This window comes from Mus musculus, chromosome 7 (assembly GCF_000001635.26).
Source record: "Mus musculus strain C57BL/6J chromosome 7, GRCm38.p6 C57BL/6J".
Classification (NCBI taxonomy): Eukaryota; Metazoa; Chordata; class Mammalia; order Rodentia; family Muridae; genus Mus; species Mus musculus.
Genome location: NC_000073.6, coordinates 28,003,146 through 28,017,597, shown reverse-complemented (window position 1 = coordinate 28,017,597; position 14,452 = coordinate 28,003,146). Strand labels below are relative to the sequence as shown.

Sequence of the window (14,452 nt, the reverse complement as noted above, 5' to 3'; positions counted from 1 at the left end):
AGAGATGCCAGAGCTGTGGGGTAGGTGCTGAGGAAAGCTAGTAACAGTTTTGCAGCCAACAAAAATGAAAGGAGTTGGAGATCTGATGTCAAAGAGGATTGGGGGGCGGGGTGTCTGGTGAGATGGCTCAGCGGTTAAGAGTGCCGACTGTGGGCCGGGTGGTGGTGGTGCATGCCTTTAATCCCAGCACTTGGAGGCAGAGACAGATGGATTTCTGAGTTCCAGGCCAGCCTGGTCTACAAAGTGAGTTCCAGGACAGCCAAGACTATACAGAGAAACCCTGTCTTGAAAAACCAAAAAAAAAAAAAAAAAAAAAAAAAAAAGAGTGAGTGCTGACTGCTCTTCCAAAGGTCCTGAGTTCAAATCCCAGCAACCACATAGTGGCTGACAACCATCCGTAACAAAATCTGATGCCCTCTTCTGGAGTGTCTGAAGACAGCTACAGTGACTTACATATAATAAATAAATAAATCAGTTGAGATGCAGAGTTTGGAGTCTGCTGAGCTGGATTTTAGTCCTGCTTTGGTCCAGTATTTCCTCACTGTGCTCCCGTTCTTGGAATGGTGATATATATCCTGTGCCACCATATGTTAGGAATATTTGATCTACATTTTGATTTTGATTTTATAGGGGATTACAGAATCCTCTATAAAAGGGATTACATGAATTTCAGAATAGGCTTTAAACTTTTAAACACTGTTGAAACTGTGATAGACTGTGGGGACTCTTGAAGTTGGACTAAATGCATTTTTCATTATGACATTACTACAAGTCTATCTATCAAACTCAGAGATCTGCTTGCTTCTTCCTTGAGTGCTGGGATTAAAAGTGTGTGCCACTGGAGAGGTGGTGGTGGCTCATGTCTCTAATTCTATCACTGGAGGAGGCAGATCTCTGAGTTCTGTGTCAGCCTGGTCTACAGAGTGAGTTTCAGGACAGCTAGGGCTACACAGTAAAAAAAAAAAAAAAAACAAAAAAAAACATGTGTCTAAGAAGAAAAAAGAAAAAAAAGTATGCATTGTAACACCCTGAACTGTGAACGAGTGTCCCTTCTTATACCTGTTACAGGGAGATGTTCTGTACCGTGTGACTGACAGGCAGTCTACAACCTGTGCTTGCAATCAGGCCGTCCGATTCCTGGACACCAGGCGAGAGGGAAGGACTCTGTTAACTGGGAGCCCATATGGAGAGTGAGCTAGGAGTTTTATGGAAGGAGTCTAGGAAAAAGGAGCTACTGGAGGAGAGTCACAAAATGGCTTGCTCACATGGAATGAGAGACTCCATTTGGATTTGGTCTGGTGAGCCTTCTGCACTGCTCATCTCAAGCTCAGCAGCTCCTGTGGGTTTAATGGGACGAAGGCCCTGAACAGACTCATCCAAGATGCTTACTGCAGCATCCAGTGCAACTGTGGCAGCACTGTCTGTGTAGTGGTTGTGGGTGCATGGTTCCCCCAGAGACGTGGCTCTGTAGCTGCCCTGCTGATCCAGCCAAGGGTGTGAAATCCGAGTGCTACCCAGAGGGTCCTTCATCCATTGTCATGAGCAGACCAGGGAACACCCACAGTGCTGCTGTAGTAACCAGATACTTGGGAGGCAGAGGCAGGCAGATCTCTGTGTTCAAGTCCAGCTTGGTCTACAGAGAGAGTTCTGGGACAACCAAGGAAAAACAGAGAAATTTTGTCTCAAAAAGAACTGAACCCAACCAACTGAAACCTAAACCAGGCAACCACACACACACACACACACACACACACACACACACACACACACACACAAAACCCATGTAAGAACATGGCAGAAGTATGGAAATCCATGTTCATTGTGGAGAGGGGCGGCTCACTCACAGGATAGATGTAGAAGAGGATGGGTGTGAAGAGAGGATCCATCAGGAAGGGGATTTCTCAACACATGCCTATGGTCACCTTTAAGGAATACCTTAAAATAGATGGAGTCTTTCATTTTTAAAAGTGCAGTACAAAATATATAAGGTATTGGCTTTCCCCTTCCCCCGAAAAAAAAAAAAAAAGCATAAAAAGGGAAGCTTTAAACAGAAGCATCTCCAGGTAACGGGCATTTCTGCCAGGAGTGTGTATACAAGAACACCCTCCCTTCAAGGCCCCCTGATTCCATTAAAGTTTAATTGTCTTGATTTTTATTCTGTCTGCATTCATAGCTGATGATGCTGTCTAAATCATCTATGCCCTGTTGCTTTTCTGGATTCCTTCTATCAGTTATTGAGACTGAAAACTTTTGTATGCAATGCTGGATTTGGCTGTTTCTCCTTATTTCTCTATTGGACGTTTCCCCTCATGTTTTGAAGGTGTGGTATTACACGCATACTGTTTATTTTAGTTTTTTAGACAGGTCTTCACTAAATAGTCCTTGGTGGCCTCATCTCATAGACATTCACTGGCTGTGTCTCCTCATTGCTGGGGTCACATGCATGTGCTACCACGCCCAGCCAAGGATATTTTCACTTGATGACTTGCTGTCTCTGTTATTGCTGTTAGTACTGGCGATGCTCTTTGCCCCCAGAACTGCCTCCATTTTAAAGTTGACTTAAGTCTTTTTTTTTTTTAATACTATTGTGAGGATGGTCACTTTGAATCGGCTAGAATATTTAACACATTTTCTGTAGTTAACACTTATCTGCAAATTAATGTGGCACCTATACTTTAGCATTTACATAATTTACAGTACATTTAATGCAATTAGTTTTATTACTAGGATTGTTTAGCCTTTTCACAATTTCTTTCTATCATGTTTGGAAAAAGTTCTTTGTATAACATGAGAAAAAACAAAAGTGGTTTCGAAAGTTCCATAGTGTCAAGTTACAATAAATGTGTCTATCCTATAAAAAAGAGGCCTATGTTTTGGGTTTGTGTTTTGTTTGTTTTTTAGTTTTTTGTTTTTTAGGACACTTAACGCGTGCTAGTCATTCATCCTCCAACAGGAGGTAAATGACTGCCTATTGAACACAGTTCTGGTGATACATACAGATGTAGTCGTCACTCAATTTTTTCTATCTAGTCAACAGGGACACCGAACCCTGGAAGGGTCCAGAATATCTGGCTCTTTGAAATCGTTAATATAAACTACCCAACTTTAGAAACCAACCAATTCTTTAGTTCGGTCTTTTCAAATTTACCATAGTCCCTAGCAGAGCACAGCGTAGTGGAATCCCACTGAGTGGGACTCAGGCAAAGCGTCCGTCCCGATCTGATCTACTTCCTATTCTAAATTTTAAAATTTCCGCTCGTCCGTCCACGCCACAGGAGGGAAAATCAGGTAGACACAGAACACCAAACTCCGTTTTGATCCCAGGAGGCAGCCTCCCCTCGAAGCATGGGGAGCCCCCTGCCCCCCCACCGTGGGAACTCCCACAAGCCACTGGGCCCAGTTCCCGGATGGGCCGGGCTAAGTTGCATGCTGGGACCTTTCGGAAACGCCGGGCTTCTTGAAGGCTCCACATAGCTCCGGACGCCGCCAAGGGTCTTTGGCATCCCGGTGCCACCAACACGGAAGGTCTGATCTTTCTGGTCCAAAGAAATTGCTGGTTGGCTTCGGTCTCCACAGAGTAAGGTGGGCTGGGTATCGGTGTGGGCGCTGGTGTAGGGTGAATGGAGATGTTGACGCGTACGGGCGTGTGTGAGCGTGTGTGAGCGTGTGTTTGTGTGGGTGGGTGGGCGCGCGCTCGCGCGCGTCTCTCTGTGTATACACACCTTGAGCTCTCTGCTCATCTGTGTCACTGTGCTTATCATTTTCTTTCAAGGCCACAGGGGTTGGAGCAGAGGGCTAAGCATCACTAAGGAGAAGTCAGGTGCGGAGTCTGAAGGGAAGCTTTCCCTGAGGTACACACGAGCTTGGGAGGTGCTTTTAAGGCCGGAAGTGCCTCCGAGGGTCGCTTAGGAGGGCTGCTCTGGGTTGAATACCCGAAGTTTCTCAGAGCTGTAGCCATGAGAGTGTTGAGGGACGTGAAGGAAAATGCTCGGTGAGGATGCTCTCGGATATAGTCTGAGATCTCGTGGAATTATCAGTAAATGAAGGAGGAACGTGAAAATTGATACCTTCACCTCTGGGGCCCATAACGTTGTCCCTTCCCTTTCCACTTCACCTTATCATTTCAATGAACCCCGCCTTTTCTTCTCTACAATCACCCTTTTCCTAAGATGTTCTAGGTAGAAACCTCCAGAGGTTATCGTTAGGTCTCTCAAACTCTGATTTTATAAATCGATTTCTATTTGGATGGCATCGCATATCAGATGCGATCCTTTGATCCTTACAGGCCTTGTTTTCAAAGCAGGCCAGGAATGTCGGGGATAGATGATGTGTTCACTGTGAGGATTATGGCAGTGGGAAAGTGATAGCACTGAATTTGGCATCTTTGAAAGCTAGTGATTTTCTGAGTGTGTGTGTGTGTGTGTGTGTGTGTGTGTGTGTGTGTGTGTAATGGGTAACGTTGGCCAGATCCAGATGAGCAATGCCATGATTGATCGTGGAGTGTGGATCTGTGGTATCGGGTTGGAATCTTGGTTCTGTCCCCTCAGGCTCTCCAGGCCTGTCAGGAACCGTAGGATGCCTGTGGTGAAGCCTGTTAGTGCAGTGCCGCCATATCCTAAGGGCCTGGTGTGCTTTAGTTGTTCTCTGTGAGGCCATCTTGGGTTCATTCCACTCAGTGTTCAGCAGGACAAGGGAGTGTGAGAAACAATGCGATTGCTGGTGGATGTTTAAGAAAGTGACTTAAAAAGAAAAGCTAGGCTTCGTGGTATACATTTAATCTCAGAGGCAGAAGCAGGAGGATCACTGTGAGTTCAGGGTCAGCTTGGTCCACATAGCAAGGTCTAGGCTAGCTGGGCCACACAGTGAGATGCTGTTTTAAAAACAAGGACAGGAAAATGAATGTGCTAATGCAGAACATATTTTTTTAAAACTTTTCAGATAAAAATGTTCATATTGTGCATAGCATAATATTTTGAAGTTTTTCTATACTTTGGGATGACTAAATCGGTCACACTTTTGTAGAGAATATGCTAGCGTCTACTCAAACCCATTAATTGTCACCGTTTTTACATGATATATCAGGTGAACTTTTGTTATGTAGGTGAGATTTTGTGATGTTTAATCAACATCTTCTGAACTCACTTAAGGACCTACGCCTCCCACTGTCAACCATGATGCTGCACATCCGGCCTCAGCCACTCAAACCCCAGTACCCAGCATCCTACTTGGTTCTATGAGAAAACAGCTTCAGATTCTACACAAGTAAGATTGTGGGTGTTTTGTCTCAAGATTAATTATTTCAATTTTAAATTATGTGTGTGCGGTTATGTGTACATGAGCACAGCTCAGAGACCAGAGGTATAGGATCTACTGGTGCGCATACAGATGGAAAATACTCAGAAATATAAAATAAATAATTTTTTTTAAAAAAAGTTTTCATTCATGTAGAGAAAGAACGCATTGTGGAGGGAGTGTAAATTAATGCTGTCATTGTAGAAAACAATATGGCGGATTCTCAATTACAACTAGAACTGGTATGTGATACAGCAATCCCACTACAGAGTAGTCACACAACAGAAATAAAACCGGTACCCTCCGGAGACATTTACACTCCTGCTTTCAATTCAGCATCATTTATGCAGCTGTGATATGCAGCCCCACCAAGAAATGAGCAGACACATCTGGATTGAGGTTCATGGACACAGTGGAGTGATACCCAGCCATTTGTTCCTTTCCTTGTGATTTCAGTGGCTATCACCGAGATGCTAATTTTTCATGTCCTATTTTCTTAAAAAGATTTACTTATGTATTTTATGTATATAAGTACACTGTAGTTGAACTGATGGTTGTGAGCTATCATGTGGTTGCTGGGAATTTGAATTCAGGATCTCTGCTCGCTCTGGCCTAAAGATTTATTTATTATTATATCAAGTACACTGGAGCTGTCTTAAGTTGCACCAGAAGAGGCTGTCAGATCTCATTATAGATGGTTGTGAGCCACCACATGGTTGCTGGTATTTGAACTCAGGACCTTCGAAGAGCAGTCAGTGCTTTTAACCACTGAGCCATCTCTCCATCCCTCATGTCCTATTAATAGGCCATATTGATGTTCCATTTGGGGAAATAGCTTTTTCTGGTTTTCCTTTTTTTGAATAGGAAGTTTCCTTGCCACTGACTTGTCTGCATTCCTTATAAAGTTGCTGTGCAGTTTAGATGTTAACACCTTGTCGGATGTACAGTTTGCAATTATTCTCTCTTATAGTCTAGTCTATTCCTCTACTCTGTTGATTGTTTCCTTTGCTGTGTGTGGTATTTTGAATGTAATTGGCCTCCAAAACCCACAGGGAATGGCACTATTATGAGTTGTGTGACCTTGTTGGAATAGGTGTCACCTTTCTGGAGGAAATATGTCACTGTGGGGGTGGACTTTGAGGTCTCCTATGCTCAAGTTATGCCTTCTCCAGCACCAGGTCTTCCTGCATGTTGCCATGCTTTTTACATGATGATAATGGACTGAACCTCTGAAACTGTAAGCCAGCTCTGATTAAATGTTTTCCTTTATAAGAGTTGCTGTAGTCATGGTGTCTCTTCCCAGCACTAGAAACCCTAACTAACACAGTGTAAAGGTTTTTAGTTTGGTGTAAACCCCATTTGCCCATTTGGTTTTGTTACTTATGTTTTTAGAGTAATACCAAAAATATCCAGTGTCATGGAGACTATATTTTTCTAGTAGCTTCAGTTTGCAAATTGTAATCTGTTTTGAGTGGACTTACACCTGTGGTGCCTCTGAAGGTCCAATGTCATTGTACTGAATGTTAAAACTGAGTCTGACCAGAACAACTGATTGCAGCTCCACATAGGCCAGGCTGGCCCGAGTCTCTGAGCAAGCCTCCTACATCAACTTCCCAGGGCTGGAATTATAGACCCATGCTGCCACATCCAGCAGACCCTCCTGGGCTTTTATCTCTGGCCAACTTTGTCAGTCACCAACTTTATGAAGCATAAACAGTTATAAGTGTCATGAGGTTACACTAAAACTATCACAGAAATATAAAGATAGGGGCTGTGGCGATGGCTCAGTGGGTGCAGTGCATGCAAGAATGGAACTGTGCAGTGCCAGATGGCAAGATGGGGGTGGAAACAAGAGAATCCCTGGCAGGCTGGCTAGCTTGGTATATGCAGAGGGAAGGAAGGATAAGGAAAGAAGTTTGTTTATGAATCTTGTGGGGAGACAAAAGTATGATTTCATAAGATTATCAGATGTTGGGGCTGGTGAGATGGCTCAGTGGGTAAGAGCACCCGACTGCTCTTCCGAAGGTCTGGAGTTCAAATCCCAGCAACCACATGGTGGCTGACAACCATCTGTAACAAGATCTGATGCCCTCTTCTGGAGTGTCTGAAGACAGCTACAGTGTACTTACATATAATAAATAAATAAATCTTAAAAAAAAAAGATTATCAGATGTTGTCTTAGGGTTTTACTGCTGTGAACAGACACCATGACCAAGGCAACTCTTATAAAGAACAACATTTAGTTGGGGCTGGCTTACAGGTTCAGAGATTCAGAGTATGATTAAGATGGGAGTATGACCGTGCCCAGGCAGGCAGGGTGCAGGAGGAGCTGAGAGTTCTACATCTTCATCTGAAGGCTGCTAGGAGAACACTGACTTCCAGACAGCTAGGAGGAGGGTCTTAAAGCCCACACCCACAGTGATATACCTTCTCCTACGGCTACACTTCCTAATTGTGCCACTCCCTGGGCTGAGCATATACTAACCATCACAGATGTGTACTTGAAAGTTGGGTGTGGAGATCCATGGCTGTAATCTCAGCATAGGAGATGGAGGAAGGAGCTTTAGGAGTTCAGGGCCAGCCTGAGATATAGAAGAGGCCGTCTCAAAAACAAACGATAACAAAGTGTACTAAGGTTTAGACCTGTTGGCCAGAGCACTAGGTCCCCATTTGGTGATGGCTGCTCCCTGGGGCAAAGATAGGGAGATCTGAGGGTTGTGTGTGATGAGTTATTTCTCTGCCAGTGAAATGAGCCAATTCAAGCCAGATTTTTATCTATATCTACATCTACACCTGTGTCTGTATATGTATGTGTATATGTACACACACACACACACACACACACACATGCAGGTTTATTGGGAAGCTGTCCTCCAGTGAATTCACTGGCCCCAAGGACCAAGGCTAGAGAAATTGCCACACTGAGGGAGAGGGGATGGAGAAGAGAGGAAGGGAGAAAGAGTGGAGTAGAAAGGGGAGAGAGCGAGAAGGAAAGGGAACCGGAGAGACCCAAAATACCTGGATTACATAAGGGAAGACCCTGTGGGGGCAGGGCAGGACATGCCAGCTAGAGACTGAGGGATGCTGGGAGAACCTGGAGACCTAATCTGTTTTGGTAAAATACGCACCTCGGCCCCTTGTCCCTGATCTGAAAACTGACTGTGCTGCTCAGAGCTTGAGAGTAGAGGGTCAGTGCTGCTGAGTGCAGTACAGAGCCCAAGATGGTCCTCACACAGCCCAAGACAGCACAGTTGTGTCAGCCGGGCGGAGGTTGAGAAACCCAGTTCTAGGATCAAAAGACCTAGGACACCTGAACAAATTTAGTAATGTTTTGTTCAAAATCTCCCATAATATGGAAAGAGAGAAACAGATCATACTCGCCTCCTGTGGCAGGATGTTTTACAGCTAATTGTCTTCATTAAGACTTATAGCTTAGTTGATACAATCTACGCTGTAATCATAGATCAAAGAAGATACTACAGTATAGCAGCAAATTAGTTAAACTTTTTTGGCTCTCAGTGGGTCCCATGTGATGCACCTGCCCAAGAGCTCTCTGCATTTGAGAATGAAGCATGCATGCACACGCACGCACATGTGCACACAAGTTCTCTTGGTCCCTTTCCCACGCAATTTAAAAGTCCTGCTCCATCTCCCTGCCCAGTGGTGGGCTGTACAGCAATTCTTTATTATCAGTTGAAGCCAGCTGGGGGCAGGGACCCTCAGGTCTGGAAGCACTGTGAACGGTAGGAGGGGAGAGAGTGAGTGGGGAGGCTTGAGAAATAAATGTAGTCGATGACAACACAGTGACAGAAGTCGGTCTGGGAGCATCAAGTCACAATGCAGTGAATGGCTTTCTTTTTGTCCCCCAGGGGAGGAAACCTGAAGAAGAATGGCCAGCTCTAATTCTCAAGACATGGTCTGTGTAAGTTGTTTTTCTCTCTTTGACATAGGGTGACCTTCAGGTTAGGTGACTCCTGCCCTCTTTCCCTCTTGAAGCTTCCCAAGGATCCGGATTCCCCCAGCCCAGTCTGCCCCTTTCCAGTGAGGGCTGGCAGGTCTGAGCACTTCCTGTCTGTGCCTCTTCCCAGCTGGCACTGCGGTTGACTTTGAATGCGTTCCTCCACGTGTGCTCTCTGCTTGGTCTGTGCTCAGGGAGGACTGTCCCTGCAGTGGAGGTGTCAGTCCCACGGGGAAACAGGGGCCTTGGGGGCTTCAGAGCTTTGAGGGGATGGTCTCATTGAGTGCCCTGGGAAACCTGATTGGCATCTGCTGTGTTGTCAGACTGATGACCCAGTATGTGTGGATGAATGTCCCCTGTGGGTGTGTGATGAGGTGACCTGCTTGAGGAGGCTTTAGGAGGGAGAGAGTTGAGGTATCAGAGGGAAGGGTCATCCAGGCTGTGAAAGGGAGGGGATTGCAGTCTCTAGAGTTAGGGAAGACCTGAGACACATTGTCACCTGGAAAGTTTTTTGATTTTTCTTTTTTAATGGTACAATAGGTTAAACATAATATGCACATAATGTGGACTCTTACATAGTGTATAAAATCATTCTCATGACAAAAAGTCTTAATGACATCATGTGATAGTATGATAAACTCAAGGACTCACAGCATTCCTTATGTAATTTACCCTGACCCCAGGTGACATTTCCCTTCTGTGGGTATAGCCTGAGGGATGTGGGTGGAGTGGAGAGGCACAGTTGTTGACTATGTAGGTGGGCACAGTCGTCGTTTATGGGGGGCTCGTGCAGTCAGGTGCCTTGAGCATTTCCTTATGGCTCCCTTCCCACGCTTGAGTCCTTTCCCTTCTGGTTTCCATCTTGAAAGCTTCCCCAGTTTCACTCTCCTTGTGTTTGCTCTTTCAGGGGTCAGTGACATTTAGGGATGTGGCTGTTGACTTCTCTCAGGAAGAGTGGGCCTGCCTGGATGCTACTCAGAAGGTCTTATACAGGGACATAATGTTGGAGACCTACAGCAACCTCATTGCAGTGGGTAAGCCTGTGCCCCATGAATGGGGGATGTGTCCTCTACACTGTGGGCTTTCCTCACTCTGAATTAAAGGACAGTGCCATCTTTCCAGTGGTAGCTGAAGCTGGGATGGAGGCCGACTCCTGTCATTGCTTCTCTGAGAAGGCTGAGGCAGGAAGATTGCTGTGAGTGCAACATCACTCTCAGATCCTTCCTGAGTTCCAGGCTAGCCTAGTCTACAGGGTGAGGCCTTGTTTCAAACAAAACAAGGCACACAAATAAAATAAATAAAGAGATAAATTCATAAATAGAATCTTGGGCTCGAGAGGTAGCTTAGTGGTTAAGAGAACTAGAAGTTCTTGCAGATGATCCAGGTTCAATTCAATTCTCAGCACCGCAGATGGGCTCACAACTATGTGTAACTCCAGTTCCTGGGGATCTAATTAATGCCCTCTTCTGACCTCCATGGTCATACACACATTTGGTGCTCATACATACATACATACATACATACATACACTCATATACACATAAAATAAAATTTAGTTAATAGAACCCAAAAGCGATAGCTGAGTTCCTCCTTCTTCCCAAAGCAATAGTTTGAGATTTCTTTGGTCCCGAATAGGAGCTTCATTAAGCCCCTGCTTTCCCACCCCTTGTTGGTCCTCTCAGTGAGCTCTAGGTTCAGGGAGAGACCCTGCCTCAGATACTAAAGTGGACAACAATCAACAAAGACACCTGACATTCATCTCTGCACTATCCAGACATGCATGCACGCATACTTACATGCACACCTGGACATGCACAACTAAATACAAGAGCCATTATGGTTTACTTAGTAATGAATCAGTAGAGTTGACTCAGAGCAGAAGTGGACACATTCTGTTTCCTCTCTAGCTCAAGATTCTGCTTATGAATTTATCTCTTTATTTATCTCTTTACCTGCTTTGTAGTGGACGTTTTAGGGTGTGAGGTTTGTCTCTCTCAGTGAGCAAGTCTGTAAGGATGAGGCGTGAATGTGAAGGAAGGCAGCATCATAACGATGATGAGAGCAGTTCCCATGGCTGGGGATGCAGGTCAGCAGAGACAATTTCCCCAGGATGCTCACCGCATCACTAAGTAAATAAATGGAAATTGAAAAAAACAGTGACTTTGTTTTCATAGAGATCAGACACTATTCAAATATTTGAAGTAGTATTTAATCTTAATATTGGCCCTACTCATAAACGACTCCTAAATACTACTACTACTTATTATTGTTAATTGTTATTATTAATTGCTTTTGTTGAGACCATGTCTCACATAGTACAGGCTTGCTTTGGACATGCTAAGAAAGTAAACCCAGCCTTGAACTTCTCCTCTGCCTGCTTTCACTTTTCAAGTGTTGTGACTCTGTGTGCGCGCCACCATGCCCAGTTTTTAGATGGAAAATTGAGCATAGAACCCTATGGGACTCGCCTAAATGAATGTCATTAGTAGTGAGCTGCAGAGATGGGGTCTACACTAGACAATATAGCCTGTGGGTTCATGTTCTCACCACTCAGTTCTGCTTTCCTCTTAAGTGACAAGCCTCTGCTGTAGTTAAAGGAGATTAAAACCTTAATTGAAATAGGTGGTTTCTTGCTCAGTTTGTTTCTTCTCTGAAGTCTTTCCTCAGCATTATTTTGGCTTTTAGAATTTTTTATTTTTTTTTTTTTTTTTTTTTTTTTAGAGACAAGGATCTTGCATTGCAGCCCAGAGGGCCTGGCTCATTCCCCCACCTACTGTATAGACTTTTATAATAAGTCTGTATTTTAAAAATCTGGACAGGCAGAGCATGGTGGCACACAGCTTTTGTCTCAGCATTTGGGAGGCAGATGCAGGCAGATCAAGTAAGTTCAGGCCAGCCTTGTTTTCGTATCAGGTTCCAGGACATCCTGGGATAATTAGACTGAATCTCCAAATAAAATATAATAATAATAATAATAATAATAATAATAATAATGTCTATACTATGTGTCATTTCTGTCTTTCTTTTAAGTGGGAAGTTGCATTTCCAAGCCAGATCTGATCGTCTTACTAGAGCAGGAGAAAGAGCTCTGGATGGCTGTGAAGGAAGAAACAGACAGGTTGAGCCCAGGTGAGTAAGAGTGAGGTGAGCCTGCAGCCCTGCCAGGCACAGATGTGGTCAGAGAGGCTCTATGTGAGTATAGCAGGATGGGAGCAACGGTTTAGTGTTTAAGAGTACTTCCTGCTCTTACAGAGTACCCAGGCTTGGCTCCCAATACCCACTCAGTTTCCAACACCCACATGCAGTTTTGCAAGCTGCTACAATCCAATTCCAAAGGGTCTGATGCTGCTTCCTTGGAGACCAGGCCTAGAAATGGTATGTTTACATACATATACTCACAGAAACATATAAAATGAAGATAACTGGATCATTAACAAACAAAACCTGATGAAATAACAGCAACAATAAGCATTGTTCCCACATTAAACAGACGAAAAACAAAATGTTGTTCTCTAAATGAACATTGACAGCATTTGTCCTATGTGCTGTGTTTATGTCTACAACTCCATGTTTAGACACTTAAACTTTGATGGTAAGTTAGTGATGTACACTTGATACGAAGTATTCAGTGCATCCCTTTGTAGGCTATTATTTTGTCTTCCATCAGTCGTAGTTAATGTAAACAAGCTTGTTACTCTCATACTAATAAAATGACCATCTCAAATGATCGTCAGAAGTTCTCTCTCTTTTTTAATTTTTATTTATTTATTTATTTTGGGTTTTTTTTTTTTGAGACAGGGTTTCTCTGTGTAGCCCTGGCTGTCCTGGAACTCACTCTGTAGACCAGGCTGGCCTCAAACTCAGAAATTGGCCTGCCTCTGCCTCCCAAGTGCTGGGATTAAAGGCTCACTGTAGAACTCCCAGTTCCTTCTCATGTCTCCTCCCCTCTGCATCCACTCCCTTTCTACCTCTCCTTCGAAAACAGACTTCTAAGGGATAATAATAATGTAATAAAATAAAATAAGCTAAAACAAAACTAACACATTGGAATTGGACAAAACAAACAAAAAGGAAATAGCCCAGGAAAAAGCAAAAGATACTGACCCACTTGTCTGTGTCCTCACAAATCCCATAAAAAACGCTAACTTGGAAGCCATAATAAATTCACAGGCAAAGGTCGTGGCGCAGACTGGGGAGCGCAGGCCCTGCGATACCAGTATCTCAGTGTCTGTGACGTCACGTGGGCTTTGATCACGCTTATTTAGAGGACCTTGTTTTCTTGGTGTCCCTGAGTGCTATGGGGAGGGGGTTGAAGGATACATCCCTTTTATGGCTGAGTGTCCCAAGGTCTCTAATTGTCTACATAGTGTCTGGCTGGGGACCTCTGTATCCATTCCCAGTACCTGTAGAAGGAAGTGTCTCTGATAATGGCTGAACATGAAAATGGCTGATCTATAAGTACAGCAGAATGTCTTTAGGACTCATTTTATTGCTGCATTTTTGTTTTTGGTTTTGTGTTAGAACAGTTTTAGAGCAGAATCTTTGGTTTAACCCTAGGAGCCTGTCTACTTTCAGGTTCTTGGTGACTGAGCTTTTATCTATCAGGAATGGGTAGCATCTTAGGGAGTGGACCTTAAATAAAATCTTACATTAACCAGCTACTCCCGCCAGCTTTGCCATCAGCTGTGGCAGCAGCCTGAGTTGTTTGTCGTTTTGCATGGAGCCCCTTTGGCCCACAACTCAATTAGATGTATGTAACCCAGCCCTGGGACTGTAAGCTCTATTAGGGGACAAGAGATAATCAGTTGGGACTCTTGTCTCCTCCAGTATTTGGCCATTTCATTTAGATAGCCCTCATATATGTGTATACTTTTGGAAGTTTCTACCGTGTTAGATATCCATACTACTTCTCAAATGATCCATACCTTTATCTACTTCTCCTCATGTTTCTCTCCCTCTCCAACTCATCCTCCCATTCTAGCCCCACCCCCATCTATCCATAACTATATATTCTATTTGCCTTTTCAAATAAAAGCTCTGTTCCCCCAGTTTTTTACTCTATATCTAACCTCTGTAGTTCTATGGACTATAGCTTGGTTATCATTAATTTAACTGCTATTTTATCATATAAGTGAATACATACCATTTTTGTCTTTTCTGAATCTATGATACCTCACTTAGAATGATTTTTTTAGTTCCATC

At 43.9% G+C, this 14,452-nt stretch overlaps 1 protein-coding gene across 6 annotated transcripts in view; it reads left to right on the top strand.

The window, feature by feature from the left end:
- The first annotated feature begins 3,387 nt into the window (after positions 1–3,387).
- Positions 3,388–14,452, top strand: part of Zfp850 (zinc finger protein 850) — a 29,740-nt gene continuing 18,675 nt past the window's right edge. The window contains exons 1-5 of one of the 6 annotated variants that reach the window (XM_030241930.1): positions 3,388–3,582; positions 9,162–9,214; positions 10,158–10,284; positions 11,972–12,131; positions 12,281–12,379. In XM_030241930.1, the coding sequence (XP_030097790.1) occupies positions 12,077–12,131; positions 12,281–12,379 (154 nt within the window). In that variant the 5' untranslated portion in view covers positions 3,388–3,582; positions 9,162–9,214; positions 10,158–10,284; positions 11,972–12,076. The other 5 variants (XM_011250405.3, XM_011250404.3, NM_001254951.1 and 2 more) reach the window with 5 other exon arrangements.